Genomic DNA, 27942 nt, shown 5'->3' on the forward strand with positions numbered 1-27942 from the left:
TACTTAAGTTCAGTGTTTCTCACAGCTGGAAAAATGGAGCCAATAGCTCCAATCCTTTCCACCCCATAGCAGTGTTATGACGACCAACGGAAGTACTTTCCCATGTTATGAGTCAGCATTTTCTCAATGTCCTGGTTTAAATTAGACCTGAGTTATGATTTGGTCCAAAACATGAAAAGCGTATATTGATTACCAGGTCCGTGGCCATTCTTTGGCAGCATCTTTGATGGTTAAGACAAAGTTTTATTTCCCAACTGAGTACCCTGCAAGACCAAGCTAGAAAACCAACTAATCCAGCATGGGCCTACAAGCTTTCTGCCATCTGTAGCTAGGTAAAAGTGGCAGCCACTGCTGATGCCTTTGATGAATTCCTAGAGCATGACACTGACCCTCAAAGCCAGGGCCTTCAAGCTGTAGTCCTGGAGGGTAGACAGGCCTATTCATGTTATAGGCGTTGGGAGAAATCACCCTTGTAGGAGACCGATACAGAAGAGGAAAAAAAAACTTTATTGCTGGCTGCCGGGACTGCACCAGCTAATTCAAAGTGCGGCGCCGAGCCGTTTTTACTTTGGGTTTTTAAAGTTGCAAGCACAGCAACTCGGTCTCCCGATCACCGCACTAGGAGTTATTAGCCAATGCAAGCAAGCCAACAGTGCATAACCTAATTTTGCGGTTAGAATGGCTCCTCCCAATCCCTCCCACATTTTCCCGCCCGGGTTTTTACTGCCTGAGTTTATACAGAATGGAGGTGTTATCTTAAATGGCGTCGGTCCTGCTCTCGGAAAAAGGACATTACTTCATTCACAGTGATGAAACACCAGGTGACTCATCTGGAATGAGATGACACCATGAGATCTGATGATTCAAAATACTCCCCTGCTTTAAAGTATGATCCTGGGCTTACTCAAAATGCTGGCATTATTTATGCTTGCATATAATTCAGCACTCACATGTGTAATTCACTTGAGTCTTGAGTAAACCACTGTGTTTACTATTCAACAGATTTAACTCAGTGTATGACCAAGCAAAGCAGGAACACTGCCCCCCCCAACTTTTAAATAGAATTTACTTCAAATTAATATCAAAGTTATCATCATGAGAAAAAATAAAAACTTTATTTGACTTTGTTACATTTATTTTACAGTTCAGTATTGCTTTTATTTTAAATTACATAAGGAAGAGGATGGGGCACTTGTAATGCTTTCGAAGTTTAGGACCTTTAAAGTTCTTAATCCTAGCTCCTCTTCAATTATGGAAAGTGGGGTATCTGCTTTACACTGGCAAAGGGGCTAAACCTCCCTATCTGCCCCTCAAATCCTTTGCAACTTTATCTCCATACCCTGACATAAACCACTGGTTTAAAAGACAGTGGTTCCAACAATTCATATCAAGACCTGCTTCCTCCTACCTCTACCCCAACTGAGACTGTCCCAATATGTTCATCTGTTTAATTCTGTAAGAACACTTTAAATCCAGCCTTCATCAGATTCTGGTTGAACATGTCTGACCTTTGAATATCATCCAGTCCCATTTTAGCACATATTGAGACTAGTAGCAACTGCCAGAACACTTAAAATGGGTTAAGCACTTTGCAAAATAACTTTATTCCTTAAACATCAAATGTACTAAACATTAACACTAAGGTTCAGAGAGGTAGAGTCATCTGCCCAAAGTCATAAAGCATAGTATGTACGCAATAAATATTAGTTGACCATTTTGACAACTAGAAAATGGCAAAGCCAGGATGTAAACCCCAACAGTCTGACTCCCAAGCCTATTAACCATTGTTAAAGGAACCACCTCCATCTTTCTTCCAACACAACTTGTTCTTCTTCCTGTTTCCCCCTAAATAAATGGAGCCACTATCCACCCAGAGGATTAAACTAGAATCACTCAGGAATCTACCTTTACCCCATTATCTATTAATTGCCAGTGTTAAAATTCTAATTACTAAGTAGCTCTCAGCTGTCAATTTCTCCCCATCCCCACTTCCACTTCTCTATTTCAGACCTCATGTGGACTGCCCCAGTCTCATCTCTCTAAATCCATTCTCTATATATCAGCCAAAGTGACAAGACACCATTTGTTCACGCCGCCTTAAATAGGTTTTCTTCTGCCCTCAACATAAGGTCCAAAATTATTAGTGGGGTTGATAAAGCCCTTCATAACTTAGTCCCTGCCTACTTCTCCCCGTTCCAGCTTTATTGAACAATTTTTTCATCTCCCTGCCTTTAATATATAGTTTTGTCTACCCTTCAGGAATGTCATCCCACATTCCCATCTCTCTCTCAGCTAATCCTTAACAGTACTGGCTTAGACATCACTTTCTCCAGAAGCCTACCATAACACCCTCCACCCCAGGAACTTCTCCTTTGAGTTCTCTGCAGTTCCTAAATTACAGCACTAACTCATCCCATTATAACCACCTATCAGTTCATTTTCACACTCTTCTAAACTCTTAAGTCCAAGATAGCAGAGTCTGTGTCTGTTATGTTTAAAGCTGTACCCCAAACCTATGGGGCCTGGTGCAGAACACTCAGTAAACCTTTGTTGAAAGAATAAAGTGTTTTAATTCTATTTCCCAGCATGCTGCCTCTCATGACGACTTTTTTAAAAACTATTTTATTTACCTTTTGGTGACTGGCCAGTCCAGGGGTCCGAACCTGTGACCTTGGTGTTACCAGCACCACGCTCTCCCAATTAAGCTAACCGGCCAGCCATGAAGATGTTTCTTGACGGTGCCTCACTGTTTCTCACCTACGAAGTGTCTTAACCAGAAAAGATATTTAGGATAACTTCTGAATGAGTTCAAGACTCTGCCTACCAGTTACTCTAAAAGTTTTAGAAGGAATAGGAGCATCCTCACTGGACGCTTGATAAATCTGTCCAAAAAATAAAGAACGGCTAATTTGTAAAAGCTGTTAAAGAAAGGGCCTTAAAAGCTTAAAGTCTTTCTATTTTAATCAAATACCTTTATAATGCAAATATAATAAATTCACATGCATTTTACTTTTACATACTTAAGATAATTACATAGACGAGTTGCAGTGTTTTCCCAGTGAATCTTCATTTTAAGTAAACCTACAAAGCATTTATTGAAATTAACATATCTGACAAAGCCATAGACTTGAATCTAGCAGCATTAACGCTGCTGTATTAAAAGAGTAAATAAAAAAACTCAAGATGCAGAAGCAGTAGCCATGTCAGCAACCACTCTTCTGGGGAAGGACCCACATACATAATCCTTCCCCAAGAACTGTGATGCTACACCTCTGAAGAGTTTAATCACTGAACAGTGCTTGTATCACACAGGCAAGCACCTTCACAGAGAAAAACTGTCATATATAAATGCATTATTTAAGGATACTGCAATAGAAATATATTAATGATGGCCTCAAATATCCAACATTCTTCTATCTTACATTTTAAACCAAACTTGTAGGAACCTATAGATCTTTACAAAGAACTCTCTTTCCAGCACAGCTGTAGTTCACTTTAAAACACTAAAATGTTCCCTTTGTGCTATATCCTTACAAATAAACATTTTATATATATATATATACACACACATGAAAAGTTCAGATTCTGCATAAAGTATTATTCAATCCTGCCTTCTGATATAAACCTGGATATATTCAAATTTGCAAAGCATTCACTCAATATTTTAGTTGAAGCAAACTTAAAAGGGATATGGGTTTTCAGCAAAAGAGATCTTTATGAATTTCAGTGGTCTCCTTGGCACTCAAGAGGTTCAGCTGAAGTCCCGGCTGGTGAGGAACAGTGGAGCCAGGAGGGTCCAGACATAAAGGAGGAGGCAGACCCAGCTGGAGCTGATCTTGACCCACACAGCTGGCCACTTGCTGGTCATGTTCTGGAACTCTGCATCGGGGCTAAGAAAACAGGAGAGAATCAGGTAAAGGAGCCTGTTATCAGCATCCTCAACCCCCCAGCCAAGGCCAAGAAATTCTCCAGTGAAACTTAACTTGAACTACTCCCCACTGACATTGTACACTGAGGGACCTGAGGAAGCTATTTTTAGTCCTTATGAGCAAGGGACTCTGCCTCTCAAACAGCTTTTTTCTTCGTGCCAACATGAAAGACTCTAACTACTCTTTATGCAAGGTTCTTCAGGAATATCTGGTTGTTCCAGTTATTGGCAAAAGTTCTAGATTGAAATGGCCTCCCTGAAACTTTTCTTCCTTAGCACATTATTACTTGGGCCAGAATACTTTAATATGGCCATCTCCAGACACAGAGAAAATTAGTGGATAAAGGTAAGTCAGATTGCTCTATGTTACGATTTTCTTTCTCGATTAACTCCAGTCTAGAAGAGCTCCCAATGACCTGCACTAAAAGAATTCCAACTGGGTTTTAAATGCTGGAGGAGAAAAAGTCAAAAGCACTTCAGAAAAGAATCAGCACTGAACACAACTTCATTATAGGGGTAAGAGAAGGGGTTCTGAGATAAGGACAACGAATGGATATTTTATAGGCAGTCCGAGGAGCTAAGTGGTCTTCCATCTGTTTTGTCTGTGCCTCCTACCTGTACCAGTTGGTCAGGGTCATCATGATGTATAGGGATGCCAAGCAGAGCATTAAGTGGAAGAATGAGTAGCTGTACTGCACTCCCTCTTTCTCATTGTCCACTGCCCGCCGAGGCTGTCCATCTTCTTCATCACTGGCACCATTGGTAGTTGTATCACCAAGGATCACACTGTCACTCCCTGACAGGGTCAGCTTGTTTACTTGACTATTGCTGGAAGTGCGGAAGCTAGAAAAAGATCCCAAAGAAGACAAATCAGAAAGGGGCCATGAAGATGAACTGCTACCACTGGCCTGTATACATGAGAGTTATTTCTGAGCTATTCCTGCTTTGGAGCCTAATGCACCTGCTTAGAGTTCTAAACTGTTGCCTATCATCACAAGACTGAGAGTACTCTCATCAGTTACTATTTGATGGCTTAATTACTTAGGAGTTTCCCAAAACACCGTACACTCTCAGTGTCTACTTCTCTGATTTCACAAGTGCCTCTTCTATGCTTGGAATGTACCACTCACCAACCTCCTCCCAGCTAACTTACTCATCCTTCAGTTTTCTAACGCACTTCTCTGGAAAGCCTTCCCTGATGTCACCCCTCACTCGGCTGGGTTAGAAGACACTCCTCTGACTTCCCACAGCTTCTGAGGCTTCCTTCTGTCACAGCACTTATCATTCCTGTCCTTGCTATTCAAAGAATTCCTTAACAATGACCTTAGTCATCTATGCATTTCTAGCACTGCAGATGGCTCACTGACCGAATAAAAAAGCACAAACAAAGGACAAAAACCACATGATCATTTCAATAGACATAGAAAAAGCACCTGACAAAATCCAATACGCTTTCATGATAAAAACACTCAAAGTAGTTGAGAACTTCCTCAAACTGACAATGAACACTAATGAAAAGAATCAGAGCTAAATAACATCACATTTAACAGTAAAAGACTAAGTAAAAACTTTTCCCTTAAGATCAAAAACAGGACAAGGATCCCACTCTCACTACTTCTTTTCAACACTATACTAGTTGCTCTAGCCAGAGCAATCAGGCAAGAAAAAGACAAAAGGTACCCAGATTGGAAAAGAAGTAAAACTATATCAGCAGATGACCTGATCTTATATACAAAAAATCCTATGGAGAGACTGGCCGATTGGCTCAGTTGTTCAGAGCACAGTCAAGGATTCGGATCATCCTACCAGCCAGTTGCCAACAACAACAAAAAAAAAATGGAAAAGGAAATCCTATCGAGAACACATACACACACACTATTAGGACCTGTTAACAAATTCAGCAAAGTTGCAGGATACGAGGTCAATATACAAAAGTATTTCTATAGACTGGCAATGAACAATTGAAAAGTTAAAGAGATAATTCCATTTACAATACCATTAAAAAGAATAAAATACTTAGAAAGAAATTTAACAAAGTAGTTTAGGACTTGTACACTAATAACTATAAGCCCTTGACAGAAATTAAAAAAGACCTAAGTAAATGGTCTAAGTAAAGAAGACCTAAATAAGGCATCTCATGTTCATAGACTGGAAGCCTTAACATTGCTGAGATGGCAATACTCTCCAAATTGATCTACATATTCAATACAATCCCTATCAAAATCTCAGCTATGTTTTTTTCAGATATTAAAAAAAGAATCCTAAAAGTCACATGGAAATGCAAGGGACCCAGAATAGCCAAAACAATCTTGAAAAGAACGAATTGTAAGGAATCACACTTTCTAATTTCAAAACTTACTACAAAGTCATAGTAATCAAAACAGGGTGGTACTGGCATAAATACGGACATATAGGTCAATGAAACAGAATTAAGAGTCCAGAAATAAACCATTACATTTATGGTCAACTGATTTTTAACAAGGATGCCAGGACAATTCAATGGTGAAAGAACAGTCTCTTCAGCAAATGGTGCTGGGACAAATGGATATCCACAAACAAAAGAATGAATTTGAACTTCCTGCCTGAAACCATACACAAAAACAATAAAAAGACAAATAACTCAATTAAAAAAACAGATTTCTTCAAGATACATAAATGGTCAATAAGCATATGAAAAGATGTCCAACATAATTAGTGAAATGCAAATCAAAACCACAATGAACTGCCACTTCATACCCTCTATAATGGCTACAACAAAACAAAAAAACAATTACAATATAATGATTAGGATACGGTAAAACTGGAAACCTCATCCATTGCTGGGAGGACTGCAACATGATGCAGCCTTTTTGGAAAACACTTTGGCAGTCCCTTAAAAAGTTAAGCAGAGTAAAACCCAGAAATTCTATTCAACAGCTATACTTCTATACTCTAGAGAACTAAAAACATACATTCACACAAGAAACTTCTACATAAAAATTAACAACAGTATTTTTCATAATAGTCCCACAGTGGAAACAACCCAAATGTCCAACAACTAATGAACGGCTAAACAAAATGGGATACACCTACACAATAAATATTACTTTCAACAAAAGAAAGAAATGAAGTACTGATATGTGCTACCACATGGGTGGACCTCAAAAACATGTGAAAGAAGCCAGTCACAAAAGACTATATATTATATGATTCCACATATATGAAATGTTCATATAGGAAAATTTACAGAGATGTAAAGTCGATTAGCCCCGACCCACACCGGGGTGAGCCCAGCAGCAGCAGCAAAACCAGGTGGCTAGAGGTGGCCACCCCCGCACCCTGGAGGGGAGAGTGCCAGCCTGCCCCATGCCCTTACTCACACCGAGGTAAGCCCAGCAGCAGAACTGCAAGGCTAGAGGCAGCCCCTTCCTGCTCCTTGGACCCAGGGGGGAGCACCAGTCCATGGGGTCTGACCCTCCAAGGTATGCCCAGCAGAACCACATGGCACTAGGGGCTCATTCTCTGACAACAGATTCTGGAACAGGACCCAAGGTGGTTTAACATAATCACCACCATACCTACTGTTAAGCAAAGACAATTCACCTCCACAGTAGCAACCGGGGCCACTCCACAGCCAGCCTCAGTGTAACAGAAAAAGCAAATCCTCTACCAAATGACCAAATGTCAATGAAAAAATATTAGAAGTACAAACAAACAAGAAGAAATGACACCACCAAAAGTATACAGTAATGCTCCAAAGTCAGACTCCATGCAACAGGGAATCCTTGAAATGACTAAAAAAGAACTTTGAGCAATGATCTTAAGAAAACTTGAAGAAATAAAGGAAGACTCAATTAAAGAACACAATGAAACAAGAAAAAATATCCAGAATATGAAAGAGGAAGTCTACTAAGAGATTAATACCTTTAAAAAGAGTGTAGCAGAACTTCTAAAAATGAAAAGACTCAATGAAATAAAAAACACAACCGAGAGCTTGAGCAGCAGGATAGAGTAAGCAGAAGAAAGAATTTCAGAGCTTGAAGATGGTCTTTTTGGAATAACTCAGACAGACAAAAAAAGGAAAAAATAATTAAAAATAAGGAGAAAAAATCTGAGAGAGACAGCAGACAACTTCAAGTGCTCTAACATCCAAATCGTAGGTATTCCTGAAGGAGAGGAGAAAGGAAAAAGTATTGAAAACCTACTCAAGGAAATAGTAACAGAAAACTTCCCAGGTGTAGGGCGAGATACAGACCTTCAGATCCAGGAAGCTCAAAGGTCCCCAAACAGATTCAACTCAAAAAGATCCTCCCCAAGACATATTATAGTTAAATTTGCAAAGCTCAAAGACAGAGAGAATTCTACAAGCAGCAAGAGAAAAGCATAAGGTCGCATATAGGGGAATCCCCATCAAACTAACAGCAGACTTCTAAAGCAAAACCCTACAGGCCAGAACAAAGTGGAATGATATATTCAAAATACTAAAAGAAAAAAATTGCCAGCCAAGAATTCTTTACCCAGCAAGGCTCTCCCTCAGAAATGAGGGAGAAATAGTGTATTTCCCAGACAAACAAAAGTTGTGGGAGTTCACCACTACACAACTAGCCCTGCAAGAAATTCTCAACGGAGTCATTCATCTGGAATCTGAATAATGGTGACCATTATCACAAATATACAAGAAAGAGCAAAACCCACTGTTAAAACAAAAATGAAAGCAAGAAAGAGAAAGAAGCTAAATCATCCCACCTTAAATTCCCAACTAACACTGAGGAAGAGAAATAAAAGGGGAAATAATGATAAAAAGATATTTAAACCATCTAAACAAGAAGCAATTAAATGACAGGAATTATTAAGCAACACTTGTCAATAACTACCCTAAATGTAAATGGACTAAACTCCGCATTTAAAAGACACAGACTGACTGACTGTATTAAAAAGCTAGACCCAAGTATATGCTGTCTTCAAGAGATCCACCTCACTTGTAGAGACACACATAGACTAAAAGTGAAGGGATGGAAAAACATATACCATGCAAATGGAAACCAAAACCAAGCAGGAGTAGCTATTCTTATATTGGACAAAATAGACTTTAAGCCAAAAAACATAAAAAACGACAAAGAAGGCCACTATATAATGATAAAGGAATCTACCCAGCTAGAAGACACAACAATCATAAACATGTACGAACCCAATACAGGAGCACCCAGATATATAAAGCAAACACTCTTAGACCTAAAGAAAGAAATAGGACCTAATACATTAATAGTGGGTGATCTGAACACCCCTTTCTCAGTATGGGACAGATCTTCCAGACAACAAGTCAACAAAGAGACACAGGATTTAATCTACACCCTAGACCAACTGGACTTGGCAGATATATACAGAACATCTCACCCAACAACAAAGAATACACTTTCTTCTCATCAGCTCATGATACATTCTCCAGGATAGACCACATATTAGGTCACAAATCAAGTCTCAGCAAATTTTAAAAAACTGAAATCATTCCAACTCTCTTTTTAGACCACAATGTACAAAATTTGAAATAAAAAATAAGCAAAACTATGGAAGCTATATATATACATGGAAACTAAATAATGGGTTCCTGAATGATCTATGGGTCCAATAAGAAATTAAACAGGAAATCAAAAAATTTCTAGAAAATGAAAATAAAGATACATCATACCAAATCTTGTGGGATACCACAAAAGCAGTACTAAGAGGGAAATTTATTGCAATAAATGCTTATATCAAAAGAATGGAAAGACTTCTAATAAACAACCTAATACTACACCTCAAAGAACTTGAAAAACAACAATCCAAACCTAAAAGTAGTAGACAGAAAGAGATAATAAAGATCAAAGCAGAAGTAAATGAAATAGAGACCCAAAAACCAAAAGATTACCATTAGCAATCTTCCAACAAAGAAAAGTCTGGGTCCAGATGGTTTTACAGCTGAATTCTAGCAAACTTTTAAAGAGGAGTTAATACCAATTCTCCTCAAACTACTCCAAACAATTGAAACAGATGCTACTCTCCCAAACTCATTCTACGAGGCCAAAATAACTCCTGATATCAAAACCAGATAAGGACACAACAAAAAAAGAAAATTATAGGCCAATATCCTTGATGAACCTAGATGCTTAAATCCTCAACAAAATATTAGCAATCAGAATACAGCAACATATTAAAAAAATTAAACACTATGATCAAGTGGAATTCATCCCAGTGATGCAAGGATGGTTCAACATATGAAACTCAATAAATGTGATACATCACATCAACAAACTCAAGGACAAAGACCATATGATTATCTCAATAGATGCTGAAAAAGCATTTGACAAAATTCAACATCGCTTCATGATAAAGACTCTCAACAAATTAGGTATAGAAGGAAACTATCTCAACACAATAAAAGCCATTTATGACAAGCCCACCGCCAGTATCATTCTGAATGGGGAAAAACTGAAGGCCTTTCCCTTAAGAACAAGAAAAAGACAAGGATACCCACTCTCACCACTTCTATTTAACATAGTACTAGAGGTACTAGCCAGAGCAATCAGGCAAGAGAGAGACATAAAGGTAATCCAGACTGGATAAGATGAAGTCAAAATTTCTCTATTTGCAGATGACATACTATATATAGAAAAACCTAAAGACTATCAAAAAACTCCTAGAGCTGGTTAATAACTTCAGTAATGTTGCAGGATACAAAATAAATGCCCCCAAATCAGTAGTATTTATATACTCAAATAATGAATTAACGGAAAGAGAAATAAAGTAAGCAAGCGCATTTACAATTGTCACAAAAAAAATAAGATACCTAGGGATCAATTTAACCAAGGAGGTGAAATACCTCTACAATGAGAACAAACCAGTTCTGAAAGAAATTAAAGACACAAAAAGATGGAAAGATATTCAATGCTCCTAGACTGGAAGAATTAACATTGTGAAAATGTCTATACTACCCAAAGCAATCTACAGATTCAATGCAATCCCCATCAAAATAGCAAGGACATCCTTCATAGAAAGGGAAAAAACAATCTTACCTTTCATGTGGAAAAACAAAAGACCCCAAATAGCCAAAGCAATCCTGACAAAAAAAAAAACAAAAAAAACCCAGAGGCATAACACTACCTGACTTCAAATTATACTACAAAGCTATTGTAAACAAAACAGCATGGTACTGGTATAAAAATAGACACTCAGACCAGTGGAGTAGAATTGAGAACCCAGAAATTACCCTCAGGCTTACAGCCATCTGATATTGGACAAAGGCAACAAAAATCTACATTGGGGAAAAGACTGCCTCTTCCACAAGTGGTGCTGGGAAAATTGGATATCCATATGCAGAAGAATGAAACTAGATATGCATCTCTCACCATACACTAAAATCAACTCAAAATGGATTAAAGACTTAAGCATAAGACCTGACACTGTAGAATTACTAAGGGAAAATATAAGTGAAACACTTCAGTAATTAGGTCTGTGCACAGGCTTTATGAATATCAGCCCAAAGGCACAAGCAATAAAAGAAAAAATAAACAAACAGGACTATATCAAACTAAAAAGCTTCTGCACAGAAAAGGAAACAATCAACAGAGTGAAACGACAACCTACAGAGTGGGAGAAAATTTTTGCTAACTATGCATCCAACAAGGAATTGACATCCAGAATATACGTAGAACTCAAGCAATTATACAGTAAAAACAAACAAACAAAAAAAAACCCAATTAAAAAATGGGCAAAGGAGCTGAGTAGACATTTTTCAAAGGAAGACATATAAATGGCCAACAGATACATGAAAAAATGCCCACCATCACTAGTCATCAGGGAAATGCAAATTAAAACTACACAGAGATACCACCTCACCCCAGTTAGACTGGCTATAATAAAAAAAACATGAATAACAAATGCTGGCAAGGGTGTGGAGAGAACAGAACACTCTTACACTGTTGGTGGGACTATAAATTAGTACAACCACTATGGAAAACAGTATGGAGGTTTCTCAAACAACTACAAATAGATCTTCTATACGATCTAGCAATCCCTCTTCTGGGTGTATACCCAGAGGAATGGAAATCATCATGTCAAAGAGATACCTGCACTCCCATGTTCATCGCAGCTCTGTTTACAATAGCCAAGATATGGAACCAGCCTAAATGTCCATCGATGGATGATTGGATAAGGAAACCGTGGTATATATACACCATGGAATACTACTCTGCCATAAAAAAGAATGAAATACTCCCATTTGCAACAACATGGATGAACCTGGAGAAACTTATGTTGAGTGAAATAAGCAAAGCACAGAGGGATAAATACCACATGTGCTCACTCATATGTGGGAGCTGAGAGAGAAAGAAGGAAGGAAAGAAAGACCACAGTAGTGTGTTGGTCTTACAGTGGGAGGGAACATTCCTAGGGCTACAAAGTGGAGTGGGGGAGAAACGGGGAGGGGGAGTGAGGTTGAGGGATAGTTGAGTGAAGGACACGGGGTACCAAAGTAATTTCTGGTAGTGGGTATGCCCCCCATATGAATCTGGCCCTCACATCATGGGCATGAGGGGTGACAATTAACTTTGTATCTCATGAAATTCATAATAAATAAATAAATAAATAAAATAAAATAGATTAGTGGTTGCCAGAGGCTGGAAGAAGGCAGAATGGGGAGTGACTGCCAGTGGGTATAGGATTTCTTTTTGGAATAAGAAAATGTTTTAAAATTGATTGTGGTGATGGTTGTACGACCCTGTGAATATACTAAAAAAATACTGAATTTCATACTTTAGAAGAGTGAATTATACGGTATGTGCATTTTTCTTGAGAAATAAGAAAAATCTTAAGCCAGAAGCAAAACAAACAAAGTCAGAAACAATATGGAAACAAATGAGCATGTATGTGTTCTTGGAAAACTATTTACAAAAATAGGCAGCCAGCCCAAGGGCTGTAATTTGTCAATCCCTGTTCTAAGCAATCTAAAACAAACTAGATAAATGTATACATAATGTTGTGGAACGCTGTCCAAATTATAATGACAAATTCATGGTTCAAAAAAGTATAATAATATACGTGTATATAAATCATTGTATGTTCCTAACTTTTAAATACATAAATAAAATTATATACATATAATTAGATACACAATTATATCTATATACAGATAAATAGATATTATTAAAAAAGGAAAAAAGCCTGAAATAATATGTATCAAAATGTTAATTATGGGAGAGGTAGATTTGAAGGGAGGATACTTTCATTTCCTACTTTATACGTATTTTCTCTCTTATGTTATTAGTTTATATAAATAAATTTATCCTTGTCCCCTTTGAACATTTCATATTTTTAAATTATTTTAAATTAAAGTAATACATGCCACTGTACAGAAAATATCAATTAGAATGGGTGGAAGGATGGCTGTAAAAACATAGGTTTTACCTGGGGTTTAGGATTAACTGGAGACTTTTAATTTTAGATGTATATAATTCTGTAGTTGTTTAAATATTATGTATAATGATCAAGAAATAAATTTGGTTTTGTTTTGTTTTTTTTAAAAAAAGGATAACCCAATCAATTTTCAGAGCCACTATTCTAGCTCACCTAGGGTCTAGTGAAGAATTTCTTCTCCTATACAAAGAAGAAGGTATCTCTTTGAAATACTGGGAGGATTTAATAAGAGGACTTACTGAACTTTAAGAAATGCACACAGCTGGGTAACTGAAGCAAGTAACGGACTTTTCATTAAAGAGAGCTAAGTTGTTTTTAAAACTCCTCACACTGCTTTTTGAAAGCAAAATAGCTTCCGCTCTCTCTTACTAACCTTCGTGAGAATCTCGTCCTAAGTACCTTCTAACTTACCTAGAATACAAAAGACAGAGAACAAAGACTATTAGCCCTAAAATATTCTCCGCTTCCAGAAATTGCCCACTCTTTGATGGTGGAGTAGAGGTAGGAACCACGGCAGTTGAATTTCCAGGAGCCAAGGTTGGTGCAGCAATGTGTGTAATGATGCTTAGCAGGCCGGGGTTGCAGGAACGATCTGAAAATGGAAAATTTTTTTTTATCTTTGGTTATAAAGCATCTTGTTCCAAGAAAGGATTTGAAGGGTTGCTTATACATCATTCAGTCATGACATGAAATATGGGAATGCTCTATACTTTAAAGAACCTGAAAGTTAGCAGTCAGCAACATATTTGTGTCACAACCAATTACTTCGTTTTAGAAAAAAAGATAAGAAACAACAGTATCTGTTAAATTTCATAAATGTCAATCTTGATTTTATTGGTTTTGTAGTTTGACAAATCTTTTTAGTTCTAGTGACAAGGCTTTAAGTACATGAGCTGTTTATCCCTAGGTTTGTTTTTACATAGTTATTTAAGAATATAATAAAAAATAAGTTATTGTGGGGTGGTGGGGGGATCCTGCAATAATTGTTTTCCTTAAAAAGGAGTCCATAAAATATCCTATTGAGAAACAATCCTGCAATAACTACAAAAGGAGAGTTCCTACAGCTGTTTCTTCTAGAGCCTATGACACCAAAGTAAAATTCATTTAAAACAACTCTACAAAGGGCCCAAACAAGGCTGCCCTTGTCCAGAGCTCTCAACTAGTTTGATTTAGTCCATGTTGGATAAAGCCTAGACTATCTAAAGGACTGCAGCCCTTCAGGCTGTCAGCAATGAATAGCTATAAACAGACATGGGTAATAAAATGTGAAAAGTAAATATCTGAAAACCTACAATGAACACGGTACATTTAAGTGAAATTTGTTTTACATTTGCTCTAGCTTTAGTTTTTGCACCCATCAAAGGGGTAATTTCCCACTTTCTTTTCATCAAATTACTGTGCTATTGACATTCCCTTACCAGGTTCATTGCACATGGCTGACCACGTGAGGTACAAGGTATAGAGGGTGATGATAGAGGACTGCAGAAGGCCAGAACGAGGCTGGTGTTCCTATGGAATCAAAAGGAATACAATGCCAAAGGGATCACAAAAGGCTAACTTGTAAAACCCAGTGCACTTCTCTGGGATTCACTGAATCATCAGTTCAAAGATGACAAGTAACCTTTCAGTTTGAGTGAGCTTGCAAAAAAAATAAGAAAAACAAAGTATATACTACTGGTTCTCAAGGCATTTCATAATCCTGGAAATTCCTGTGTATCACACAAAGGCTTCAACTTTCTAGTCCCTTGGTATAGTGGAAAGGAAGAGCCTAAGCTCAGCTTTGCCACTAACTAGTGACTCATCACTTGAGACTTCAGTTTTCTCACTTTTAAAAGGAGGTGATGTCTGGATGTTCTTTTCATATTTTACATCTAAAACTCCATGAATTTTTAAAAGTATAGTATTTAAAAGATAAAACTAAAAAGCATAAGTTTTGTTTTTAAAAATTAAAATCAATAATTTTTTCTAGTTTAATTCCCATATCTTGGCTAATGACTCATAAGAATCATTCCACAATTTAAATACTTTATAAAAAGAACTACAAATTCTCAAGTTACCTAGTTTTTTTTAAATGATAGATTTAATTATGATACATATACTCAATGGCACACTGTATACTTAAATTATAATTATGAAGACTTTATCATAATATGGAAAAATGTTTAAGTGGATAAACACAGACATAAATTCATATAGAAGGATACCCAGGTTTTAAGCTTAGCATTACTTAAAAACCATTCACAGGAGGAAGAAGCCGAAAACCATACCTGAATTTTTGGATGGATTGATATAATAGAAACCACAATGCAAAGGATCAGATTAATACTGATGAAGAACTTGTTTTCTGTGCAGCCATCTGGTTTGGTATAATATGTGTACAGCAGCCCAACAGCAACGATTGACAGGATATAAAACAAGCTTGTGACAGATAGTAAAGCTGGAAAAAGAAAAACTGATTATGAATGCCCACAATTGTAATAAGATAAAGAACCAATTTTCTGCTACTCCATATAAAAATGAAGAGGCATTAATTCACTTTTATGGGGAAAATAATTTACAGTGAAATTACAGAAGCCCAAAGTTAAAGTTTCAGACTGGGTTAGATTGGCTCAATGTTAAATGCCAAAATCCACCAAGCAACTGAATTCTCTTCCTGGATTCTCTAATTTGATTTCACGGGTTGGATTACCAGACATTTGATCACTCCAGCTAGAGTAAACTGCTAACTACATGCTAAATAATGTGTATTACAATCTTTTCTTAAAAACCTTGATGATTCCTGGGTCCTCAAAATGGCCCATACAGCAAGCTACATACCAGAGATGGTGTTAAGCATGTTTCTATGGCAGTTTTTCCTCTGCAGCCACTGACTACCAAACTGGTTTCCAATCACAAACAATGAGATTACATCCCTGAGCTGAAAAAGTGGTTCATTTGCTATTTTCAAATATCTGAAGTAATGTTTCTTTACATTTTCATAGATAAACAACAACTGGCTATGTAACTCTGAAAATTAGAAAACATGAAATAGAGCATACAGTATACTTAGACCAATTACAGCAATGCTGAACTCAGTTAACTTGTGTTCAATTCAAAGCACAGACTTATTTCAGATAATTAGTTTCTACTTATCTCAATGGATTTTGTGTTTAAAATTAAATGATGTATATTAAGTTACCAGCATAGTTCTTAATGTTTTTCATTTGAATATACAAGACTTCTCTGTACTCAGTTACTCTAAATTATGGCCCATCTGCAACTCACTATTAAATTCTAGAGTTAAGTGACTTAAAATGAATTACAGAAAACAGAAATAGGTAAAAAATAAAAAAATAAATATTTATTAGTCAGAAAAAAGCAAAGAAGGAGTTTTGGGATTCCCAACTCATAATGATAAATGATAAAGACTATTTTAAAAATCTTTTGCTGAAAGAAATGGCCATTACAAACAATTTAGGTGACAAACAATAGGGCAAAGGTTAAATAAATTATGGAATATCGTGTCATGGAATACCGTGGAACTGAATGGAATAAAATACCATGCAGCTGTTAAATGACTAAGACATACCTATATTCACTGGTATGGAAAGATATTTACCATTTAGTAAGTGAAAAGAACAAGCCATGGAACAATATATAGTATAATCCTGTTTACATTTAAATACAAAAGCAATGTATATGTACATAAACATACAAAGGTGAGGGAACACTGGCTACATCTGCAAAAGAAAATGAATTGTAAGTGGACAGAGATTTGCATGTCTTACTCATTTATAAAGTTCTATCATTTGTGCTTATGGTGAATATAATATGTAGTATTGTTTTATATAAATGTTTTAAAAAGAAATAAGCTAAATAAATAAAATGAAAATAAAACTGGACAATTTGATAGTATGCACTAAGCATTTAAAATATTCATACCCTTTGACCCTCCTACTTTTTTTTTTTTTTTTTTTAAAGATGACCGGTAAGGGGATCTTAACCCTTGACTTGGTGTTGTCAGCACCACGCTCTCCCAAGTGAGCCAACCGGCCATCCCCTATAATATAGGGATTCGAACCGGTGGCCTTGGTGTTATCAGCACCACACTTTCCGAAGTGAGCCATGGGCTGGCCCTTGACTCTCCTACTTCTGGGAATTTATCCTAAGGAGATAATCAGAACTGTACTCAAACATCTATTATTAGGTATTTTTTTGTTGTACTAGAGCCAAAACATATTCACAAGCCATTTCTAAGTTTAAAAAAAGCCAAACCATTCAAATGTATAATGTATAATACATTTAAAAAATAAACACAAACATATTCCATTTTTCAATGATTTGTATTTTTCTATATACAGAAGACACATGTGTCATAATAGAAAAAAGTGTGGAAGAATATAGACTAATGTTAACAGCAACTAATAATTATAGGATAGTTGGTTAAAGGGGAAACCTATTTTCTTTCGTAATTTTCTATTTTCCAAGTTCTTGACGTAAGCATCTCTTATTTTTACAATGGAGGGGTGGTGTGCAGGGAGACAGAGGTGAGCAATCTTAACAACTGTTACTCATCTGAGTGTCCTGTCCATGGAAACAAGGTTATCAACACCAAAACTAGGCCACTAAATACAATTCTTTTTCCTTACTTACACATGTAGTTACATTACAAATCTCAAAATAAATAAATTGGGAGAATCCAATGACTTATACTTGTATATTCTGTACTACTCCCTTTCAGTAATGCATATACAGTTGGCCCTCTGTATCCACAAGTTCTGCATCCATGGAATCAACCAACCCCGGAGAAAAAATATTCAGGAAATAAATAAATAAGAAATAACAATACAATAAAAATAATATGAATTTTAAAAAATACAGTATAACAATTATTTACATAGCAGTTACACTGTATTAGAAATTATAAGTAATCTAGAGATGACTTAAAGTATATGGCAGGATATTTATAGGTTATATGCAAATACCTCACAATTTTATACAAGAGACTTGAGCATCCACAGATGTTGGTATCCCTTGGGGCTCCTGGAACCAATTCCCCAGAGATACTGAGGAACTGTAACTCAGAATCAACTCAGCTGGGAAATTATAATTCTTTAAAAGGCAGCTCTACATTGGGAGTTTATACATTTAAGTCAGTGAAGATTTTTATTGTACACCCTGCTTAATGTAGCAGTATGGCTTTCACAGATGAGTTTAGATACCTACCGGCATACCAGAACCTTGGGTTTCCTTCTTCCATTTGATTTACCCATAATTCATTCCAAGAGTGAGCCATGTCTATCAACAGCACCAGCTGAATGAGGATGAAGAAAGCAGCCCCTATCATGCCAACAACAAACCAGGCTGCAAATCAAGAGAACAGTTATTCTTTACCACAGGAGTAACACTGCAGAACGTTACTGTCCAACATTCTGGACAGATTTCAAACGAGAGAGGTGGTACTGACATTCTGTCTCCAGCAGGAGCGCAAGATTATTACAATTCCAAACTCGAAAGCATTTTCTGAGAAGTGTTCCATTGGGTTTCAGGCCTTTTAAAACTTGTTTTAGCATATGCCAAAGGGAGCCTAGGACCTGACACTACAAATGATATTATAAGCCTTTTCCTTTATTTTAGAGGGGGGAAAAAAACACAGTAGAAATCCAGATGTCACGTGACACAATGTTAAGGAAGCAGGTTAAGACAAGGAGCTCAAGAGTCAAAAGTCCTATGTTTCTAAGCTCTCCAATTAACTTTGTATTGCCAAGTGAGAATACTTGCAAAGGATTAACATATGACTCCAGAAAAGCTGAGAAGTGGGCCAAATGTGTCCTGGCTTTAAATCAATATCTTAACATTAGTACCGAGTCATAATAACTGGACACCATCTCATTTAATTGTCAGTTCTCTAAAACCAGTAATAAAAATGAGGCTTTAACTCAATTATTTGTAGAGTTTGTATACCTGATAATTATCCCCCTCAGTAGTGAGCCATACCTGTAGTGAAATTGCCCCCAGGGATGTAGAAAGAGCCAACCATGATACCAACAATGGCAGCAATTTTGAAGAACCAAAACCTATTAAAAAATAAAAATGCATGCTAAGTTTCACCCTTATACTGAGAAAAATTAAATTCTGAAATGTAAGCCTGTCTGTGTTTATTTCTTCATTTGACATGAGACTACTTCATTCAATATTTCATACAATTAAAGGACAATCTTAAGGCAAAGAATAAATCATTCACATTCAAAAGAAAAGAGAAATGTAAATTAAGAGCCTCCCTACTTTTAGTACTTAAAGGTAGGGATTCTTCTAGCATTCTGGAGAGTTCTAAAATAACAGTGTTACCTGTAATTGCCAAATCCTTCATTTACAACATAAGACATAAATATCTTGCCCACAGAGACACAGATCATCATCACTGGCAAAGCCAGAACTACACCTGACTTCCAGTTCATGATCCTGAATAACTGCCTTGTATAGACGAGTAGAAAGATCCAGGCTTTGGAGCTAGACAGAGCTGAGTTTCAATCTTAGCTCCAAGCCCTCAACTGGCTGAGACATCTCAGGCAATTTATTTCACATCTGTGAAATTCAGTTACTACATCTATAAAAAGGGGATCTAATACATATAAAGTTTATAAAACTCCCTTCAGTCTTCAAATGAGAATTAAAAATACTGTACATATAAAAGAGAACTGGACATCAGGAATGGGAAGCAACAGAATATGTCATATACATTCACACTGCTTATCGTTTTCGTATACTATTTAAATATATTAGGTATATATTTCAACAACAGAAAGAAAAAAGTCTGTGCGTGTAATGTCTCGCATAGTGCTTGAACTGTTTTGACAGTTCAATAAAAATCTAGGAACTTGAAGCAAAGGTACTGAAATTAAAAAAACAAAAATAAGACAAGACCCTCCCTCCCATCCTCTCAATGTTACAGGGCTCCAACCGAAAACGACACTAAAACAATTTCACATGTAGAATAAGTCAGCAATATATCTGGGCCACTGATTTACATATTCCATTGGTCTCATCAGAATGGCAACCTTAACTGCTGAAGGGGATAATATAACAAGTTAATAATAAAACTTACATACCCATTGTGTATTGCTGCTCTGGGACCTTTGCTTGTTTTTACTTTTAACATGAGCAGAAAGAAAACAAAGAAAAAGACAGCCAATGCAAAGTTGATCCGATATACAGCTTTATAACCAACCAGCACGTCACAATCTTTATCCGCTTTATCAGTCACCTTGATTTTAAATCCCCCTTCACAGAATCCAGGAATCTAGAAAAAAGCAATTTCAATGTTATGGGAATATCCACATTTAAACTATCCCATTACAGGAAAATCTGGATTTATAAAACTGACCACTTCAACAACTGCAAGACTGTGGGGTTTTTCTCTTTGCCTTCTGATTCACTTATAATCTTGTTAGAAAACTGCACAAACACCTCACATTTTAAAAATATAAGTGCTCTTTTCTTTGCTCTTTCAGGTTATTTCCCATTTTTCCATGAGATTTTCCAACTACAACCAACTCTTTTCAAAGATGAGGAACTAGTCTAGTTCTTATGCTCAAATGTTGAACATATAAGGAAAGAAAATGTTCCAGGGCCACTCTTTTAATATCTGTTTTCTCATAGTTGTTATACGAGAGCCTGAAGATGTTCATTCTGGATCTATTTCTGGAAAAGGACTTGTATCTTCATATTCTGTGTCTTGCCTGCACCCTAAAAACCCCAAATTACAACAAACTCGATTGAGTATAACGGTGAAGAAATAAATAAAAACAATTACAGCTAAAATTTTTCAAAATCTAATAAAATAAGCAGTACACTAAGGGTACTGTTACTTCTAGTTACCTTCTTCAGCTGGGATTCCATCCCCATCAGCATGATACAGGACACAACGGTGCCCAGGATGAGAATGAAAGCATAAATGAGGCGAGTCACAGTGGAATTCTTACTGTTAGGACAGCAACTACACAGCAAACATGATGCACCACTGCAGAGGCATGGAACCTGTAATAAGAACACTGTGGGGTCATTTGAGACTTCCTTCAGTGGACTCCTTCATGACAAACAGGCTTTGACAGTTTTAACTGAGAGAATCATGGCTGGGAGGAAGTGGTTAAAAGCATGGGCTCTGGTGTCAATATTATTTCTGCTACTTTACCTCAGCAAGTTACATAACCTAACCCTATTTCTCCATCTGTAAAATAGGCTCAATAATAGAATCCTCCTCCCTCAAACTTTGCTATATTAAATGAGCACTCAACACAGTGCCTAATACACAGTAAGAGCCCAATAAATGTTAGTTATATTCACACAGAGAACATATTTTGTTTTAAAGAAACATGAGAATACAAACCTCACTCCACTTGCTCTTTATTGAGAATCATAATTACCAAAGCTGATATTACAGCATAAGGCAATATTACATGGAAACTTATAAATACTGATAGATAGCAAGAGCCATTCAACTCCATCAAGAGTAACCTGAAGGTTCCTCAAAAAGTTAAACACAAAATTACCATATAACTCAGCGATTTGACTCTTAAGTATATACCTAAAGAACTGAAACAGCTGGTCAAACAAAAGCTTGTACGTGAATTTCACCGCAGCACTATTTAGAATTACCAAAAGGTGGAAACAACTCAAACATCCATTATCTGATAAGTAAATGTGGACAAAATAAAATGTGGTATATCCATACAAATTATTCAAACAAAAAAGGAATGAAGTACTGATACACTGTACAACACCAGTGAGCCTCAAAAAATTATGTTAAGTGAAACAAGCCAGACACAAAAAGTCACATATTGCATTATTCCATTTATATGAAATATCCAGAATAGGTAAATCCAGAGACAGAAACAAGACTACAGGAGCTGGGGGGAAGAAGAGAATTGGCAGTAACTGCTTAATGGTGAAGAGGGTTTCCATTTGGGGTGATGAAAATGTTCTGGAAGTAGATAAATGTGATGGCAGCAAAATATTATGAATATATTAAATGCCACTACATTATACACTTTAAAATGGTTAATTTTATGTTATGTGAATTTCACTTCAATTAAAAACAAAAAAAAGAGTAAGCTGGATCTTTGGTCAGCTAAAATCTGTTAATGACCACCCCAGGTGAAAGGATATAATTTGAGTCATTCTTATGCATACTTGATTAGGAAACTGCTTGAACTGCTCTGACGGGTGACCTTATCAAGTCACATTACAAGGTCAGGCTAATGCAGAAGTAGCAAGAGATATAAACAATGGATAACTCTGGTCTTACAATATGGTGCCAGTAATCTTTATTTTATAGATGGTACTTTGTGTGGACTTTTCCATGGTTCTGTGAGGCTTGCAGCAAGATACTAAACTTCTTAAAAACTATTTTCTCATTTGTAAAAATGAACATAATACCACCTACCCCAACCCAGTTATTGTGTGAAGAATGAGATGATGTCACGGATTTAAAGCACTTAGCATAATTTAGCCCGACACAGCAGGAGATCAATATATCATGGTAGCTATTATTATTTGTAATTGAAACAGCAAATGGGAAATTTACCAGCTAGCTTCACTCTCCAATTCTTAACTACCATATGGGCCAAAAGACCAAAATGAAAATCTCTATCAGGTATTTTACAGCTAAAAAATGACACTAATTGCTTCAGGTTTATTTTGTCTGCACTTTCAGACTCACATCCCTCTTTATTAGTTGAGATGAGGTTATACTGGAGTAGGGTGGGCACCTAATCCAATATGACTACTGTTCTTACAAAAAGGGGAAATTTGGACATAGACTTGGTAGCAGAGGGAGACCAACACATGAAGATGAAAGCAGTGATCTACAAGCCAAGGAACATCAAAGACTGCAGCAAACCACCAAATGCTAGGGGAGAGGCATGGAACAGATTGAGATTGAGCAGGTACCCCTCTTCCTTAAAGCTCTTCAGAAGTTTAAGTAAAAGGGGGTTTTAGGCCTGGGCTGCTTCTCACCTTCCTATTCCCACCCCACCCCACCCCCCAATAGAAGATGTTTTAGACTCTGGGAACTAGGCTCTCCAATTAAGGAGCCGGAATTTACAGACAGCAATTAAGGGAGGATCCAACAGGCAGCTGGGCAAATGGGATGTAACCAGGGGACAGAGGGAGCCATAAACTAGGACTGTTAGACTCCAAGTACAAAAAGCACTACTTTGACATGTATCCTTGAAATGTTTTCATTCGGGCAAAGTCTAACTTCCCCACCCAGCTAAAGGAATGTGCTGACCAGGTGCAGACTGCAAGGATCCCGGACTGACTAGAGCCAAAAGATAAGCAAAGGCTCAGAGAATTTTCTTTGTTTCAAGAGACTCAACCAACCAGAAACATCCACTGGCTGGCCACACGGCCTCAACCCTCTCCTCACCCAGTCTACCTTTAAAAATCTTTGCTCGGGGGCCGAGCCCGTGGCGCACTTGGTAGAGTGCTGCGCTGGGAGCGCGGCGACGCTCCCGCCGCGGGTTCGGATCCTATATAGGACTGACCGGTGCACTCACTGGCTGAGTGCCGGTCACGAAAAAACAACAAAAAAAAAAAAAAAAAAATCTTTGCTCGGAAATTTTAGGGGAGCCCTGGGGTTTTTCCAGCATTAGCTGCCCTGAGTATCCTTACTTGGCCTTGTAATAAACGTCTACTTTCTATCTCTGCAATACTGGTCTCAATGTATTGAAATAACTAGGTAATGAGTGAGGGGACCCAACTGTGGTCCAGTGACAAAATTCTCCCTCACCACCCTTAGAAGGAACCAACCCTGCTGACACCTTAAGGTCGGACTTCTAGAATTGAGAGACAATAAATCGCTGTTGTTAAAGCTACCCAGACTGTGGTACTTTGCTATGCAGCCCTAGTGAATGAATACACCTACTTACTTGTCTTTTAACTGTCATGAGAATGTAAATACTTTGAGGAGGGGACCACCTTTACAGAATAGGTTTCCAGTAAATATGTGTGCAACAAACATGTCCCACTACGTGTTATGTTGTTCCCCTGTTCCCCTATTTCAGTAAATGGCAACTCTATCCTTCCTGTTGGTCTGGCCAAGAGGATGCTCATCTAATCTGTCAGTATATTAGCTCTATCCCTAAAATATATCCAAAATTTGACCACTGTCATAGCATTCCTCCCTATCACCTCGGTCTAAGCCACTACTATCATCTCTCATCTAGATTACATGTAATAGTTCCTGTCTCACTGCTGTAGGGACCTATTCGGAACCCCTGAGCTGGGATAAAAATTATTTTAATAATAAAATAATCTTTAAAATGAAGACATTTGAGAGTCAACAGATACAGGAAAAGAAAGCCCTCTCAGAGCTTCCCTTATTTCAATAAAAGCAGCAACTTCTGGGAAATGAGGCTGCCATAAATTCCCTCTCCAGGGGAGTTTTAAGGACATTAGGAAGCTGGAAAGACCTCTCACACCTGAGTAAACAAGTATTAACACAAACTTTATGTCCTGTTTGTTCTCCTAAAAACCCACTAGTCTTTCCTTTAAAAAAAAAAAAAAAAAAAAAAAAAAACATATCTTTCCACTTTGATAACCTGAAATACATTTTGGCTTTGATGGAGAGCTAAGATTTGAATTGGTGCCATCCAAGCATTTCTATCCATAAATTGCTTTTATATTTTATTAACTCCTTTTATTCAATAGAAACAGCAAGGAGTTTAGTATACCAGGGAGTAGAATGAGTGAGGAAAGAATAAACTGAAGTCAGAAAGGTAGCAGAGAGCCAAACTATGCAGATACTCGTTATATGGTCTTATAGGCTTTTAAGGACTTTGGCTTCTACTCTTAAGTGATATAGGGAATCCATTACGGGATTTGGAAAAAGTAGTGATATGATCTGACATGTGTTTTAACAAAATGGGTTCTGGTTGCTGTGTGAAAAATAGTAGAAACGTAAGGATAAAGCAGCAAAGAAAAGGAAAAACTTTTCCTCCATTCTCTTGGGTTCAGTCTCTGAGTGCTTGTGAATTAAACTGACAAAAAATACAGGTTAGCAAGAGGGAAAAAAGTTTATTTCAGAGGTTATTTACAGATGCAAGACAGGAATGTTCAGTGATAAGCAATTCTCCCCTCTACCTATCTCCTACTAAGTTAGGGATATAAGAACCAAACTCTAACCACTCCTTTGAATTGCTATAAGACCATATAATGAGTATCTGCATAGTTTGGCTCTCTGCTACCTTTCTGACTTCAGTTTATTCTTCCCCTCACTCATTCTACTCCCTGGTATACTAAACTCCTTGCTGTTTCTATTGAATAAAAGGAGTTAATAAAATATAAAAGCAATTTATGGATAGAAATGCTTGGATGGCACCAATTCAAATCTTAGCTCTCCATCAAAGCCAAAATGTATTTCAGGTTATCCAAGAGGAAAGATATGTTTGTTTTAAATTACCAATTTACTCCTTCACTAATGACCTTCTTAAATACATTTTTAAAATATCTACTTTGTAATGCTGGCGAGGCTGCGGAGAAAAAGGAACTCTCATACATTGTTGGTGGGACTGCAAAATGGTGCAGCCTCTATGGAAAATGGTATGGAGGTTCCTCAAACAATTGCAGATAGATCTACCATACGACCCAGCTATCCCACTGTTGGGAATATACCCAGAGGAATGGAAATCATCAAGTCGAAGGTATACCTGTTCCCCAATGTTTATCGCAGCACTCTTTACAATAGCCAAGAGTTGGAACCAGCCCAAATGTCCATCATCAGATGAGTGGATACGGAAAATGTGGAACATCTACACAATGGAATACTACTCTGCTATAAAAAAGAATGAAATACTGCCATTTGCAACAACATGGATGGACCTTGAGAGAATTATATTAAGTGAAACAAGTCAGGCACAGAAAGAGAAATACCACATGTTCTCACTTATTGGTGGGAGCTAAAAATTAATATATAAATTCACACACACACACACACACACACACACACACACAAACCAGGGCGGGGGGGGGGGCGGGGAAGAAGATATAACAACCACAATTATTTGAAGTTGATACGACAAGCAAACAGAAAGGACATTGTTGGGGGGGAGGGGGGAGGGAAAAGGGAGGGAAGTCTTGGTGATGGGGAGCAATAATCAGCTACAATGTATATCGACAAAATAAAATTTTTAAAAAAATATCTACTTTGTAAATAATGAGTTTGACCCACACTTGTGGATTATAAACATTAACATTCCAAGATTTCTTTTAATGTGATAAAAGAAAAATTGTACAGTAGATGTATGTATAGGTAAGAATTATTTCATGAAATGTTATGTCTAAATGGGTGCATTAGATCAACTATGCAAAATTTACTTCTTACTTTAGGTTAAGGTCAAAAAAATTAGAAAGCCACTGCTCACAAGGAATCCCTAAATGACCAAATTTCCTTATTAATTTAAAATCAACAAACTTAAAGGATGAAAATGTGGGGGCCGGCCCGTGGCTCACTTGGGAGAGCGTGGTGCTGACAACACCAAGTCAAGGGTTAAGATGCCCTTACCGGTCATCTTTTTTTTAAAAAAAGGATGAAAATATATTCTGTCCCTAAGAAATAGTAGTAGAATGGGCTAAGATGGAATCCTTGGTCAGTTATATAAATTGAGGAACTACAAAACAAGAAAATGATTTCAAGGAATAAGGCTGCTGTGAAGCGGGTATACTAAGGAACTCAGCATATTCTCTTTCACTGACCCTAAAATTTCCCTTTATTCTCCCAACAGCTCTCGAGGAGAGGAATGCTGGGGTGATTATACTCAAAGACAAATGACCTGTAGAGGTCCCAAAACGTCCAGGCCATGGCTTCCTATTCTGAGTAATTATCAACCAGGCCTTCTTTCCCTTGCCCAGAACGGTAGACAGGCTGGGTTAAAATCCCCGCCCTGCCACACACAATACTCTGTAGCTTTGGCAAATCCCGTGCTTTCGGCTAAAAATATTATTCAAGCTATCCATAATTAAATGCACCTCATTTCGAGGTGCCTCGAAGCGAACCAGAGCGCCCCGCCCACGCGGAGCTCACATTCCGGTCCTACCCCTGCTGCATAGGAACCAGGAATCCGGAAGGTTCGCGGGGGCGGGGCGACTGGAATTGTAAACAATGGCGGCCTAGTCTCCTACCGTACCTCAACTCACTCAGAAAGCGAGCCACCTGATCCTGACCTGAGGACATCGCATATTTTGGCTTGTGGTCCCGGACACCCTCTGCAACCCAGGGGCTGCCCCTACCCCGAGACGAGGCCCATTAGGGTCTGGGCTTGAGGCTCCCTATCGCCCTTCCCCCAAACCGCCGGTCCGAAGACACAGGACCCCGAACTCACCCAACTGGCGAAGGAGAAGACGCCCAGCACAGCCCCCATGGTGACGCTGGTAATGGAGGTGGCCGGTCCGGAGCCTTCTAGCGCGGTCGGTGGTAACTGTCAGCTGAGGCGTCTCCCCAGAAACGCTACTGTTTCTCGGGGCGGAAACACGGTCCACGTTTAGCCCTTCGCAAGGTCTGCGTCAGTGCGTGGCCCCGCCCACTGCCCTCGACCGGGCCGCCGAGAGGGCAC

At 37.8% G+C, this 27942-nt stretch overlaps 1 protein-coding gene and 1 non-coding gene across 2 annotated transcripts; both read right to left on the bottom strand.

Annotated features, from left to right (window-relative positions):
- Positions 1-1096: 1096 nt before the first annotated feature.
- Positions 1097-27899, bottom strand: SERINC3 (serine incorporator 3). The gene is made up of 10 exons (XM_063093883.1): positions 27712-27899; positions 21212-21370; positions 20443-20633; positions 19331-19410; positions 18560-18697; positions 15622-15791; positions 14773-14863; positions 13766-13946; positions 4544-4771; positions 1097-3890 (listed from the first exon to the last, which is right to left on the bottom strand). Exons 1-10 carry the CDS (start codon positions 27748-27750, stop codon positions 3752-3754), a joined length of 1416 nt encoding a protein of 471 aa, XP_062949953.1. The 5' UTR covers positions 27751-27899; the 3' UTR covers positions 1097-3751.
- On the bottom strand, positions 2642-2715 carry TRNAT-GGU (transfer RNA threonine (anticodon GGU)). The gene has a single exon. It is a non-coding gene; the product is annotated as a tRNA-Thr (tRNA).
- Positions 27900-27942: the final 43 nt, after the last annotated feature.

The sequence above is a fragment of the Cynocephalus volans genome, chromosome 1, assembly GCF_027409185.1.
Source record: "Cynocephalus volans isolate mCynVol1 chromosome 1, mCynVol1.pri, whole genome shotgun sequence".
Lineage (NCBI taxonomy): Eukaryota > Metazoa > Chordata > Mammalia > Dermoptera > Cynocephalidae > Cynocephalus > Cynocephalus volans.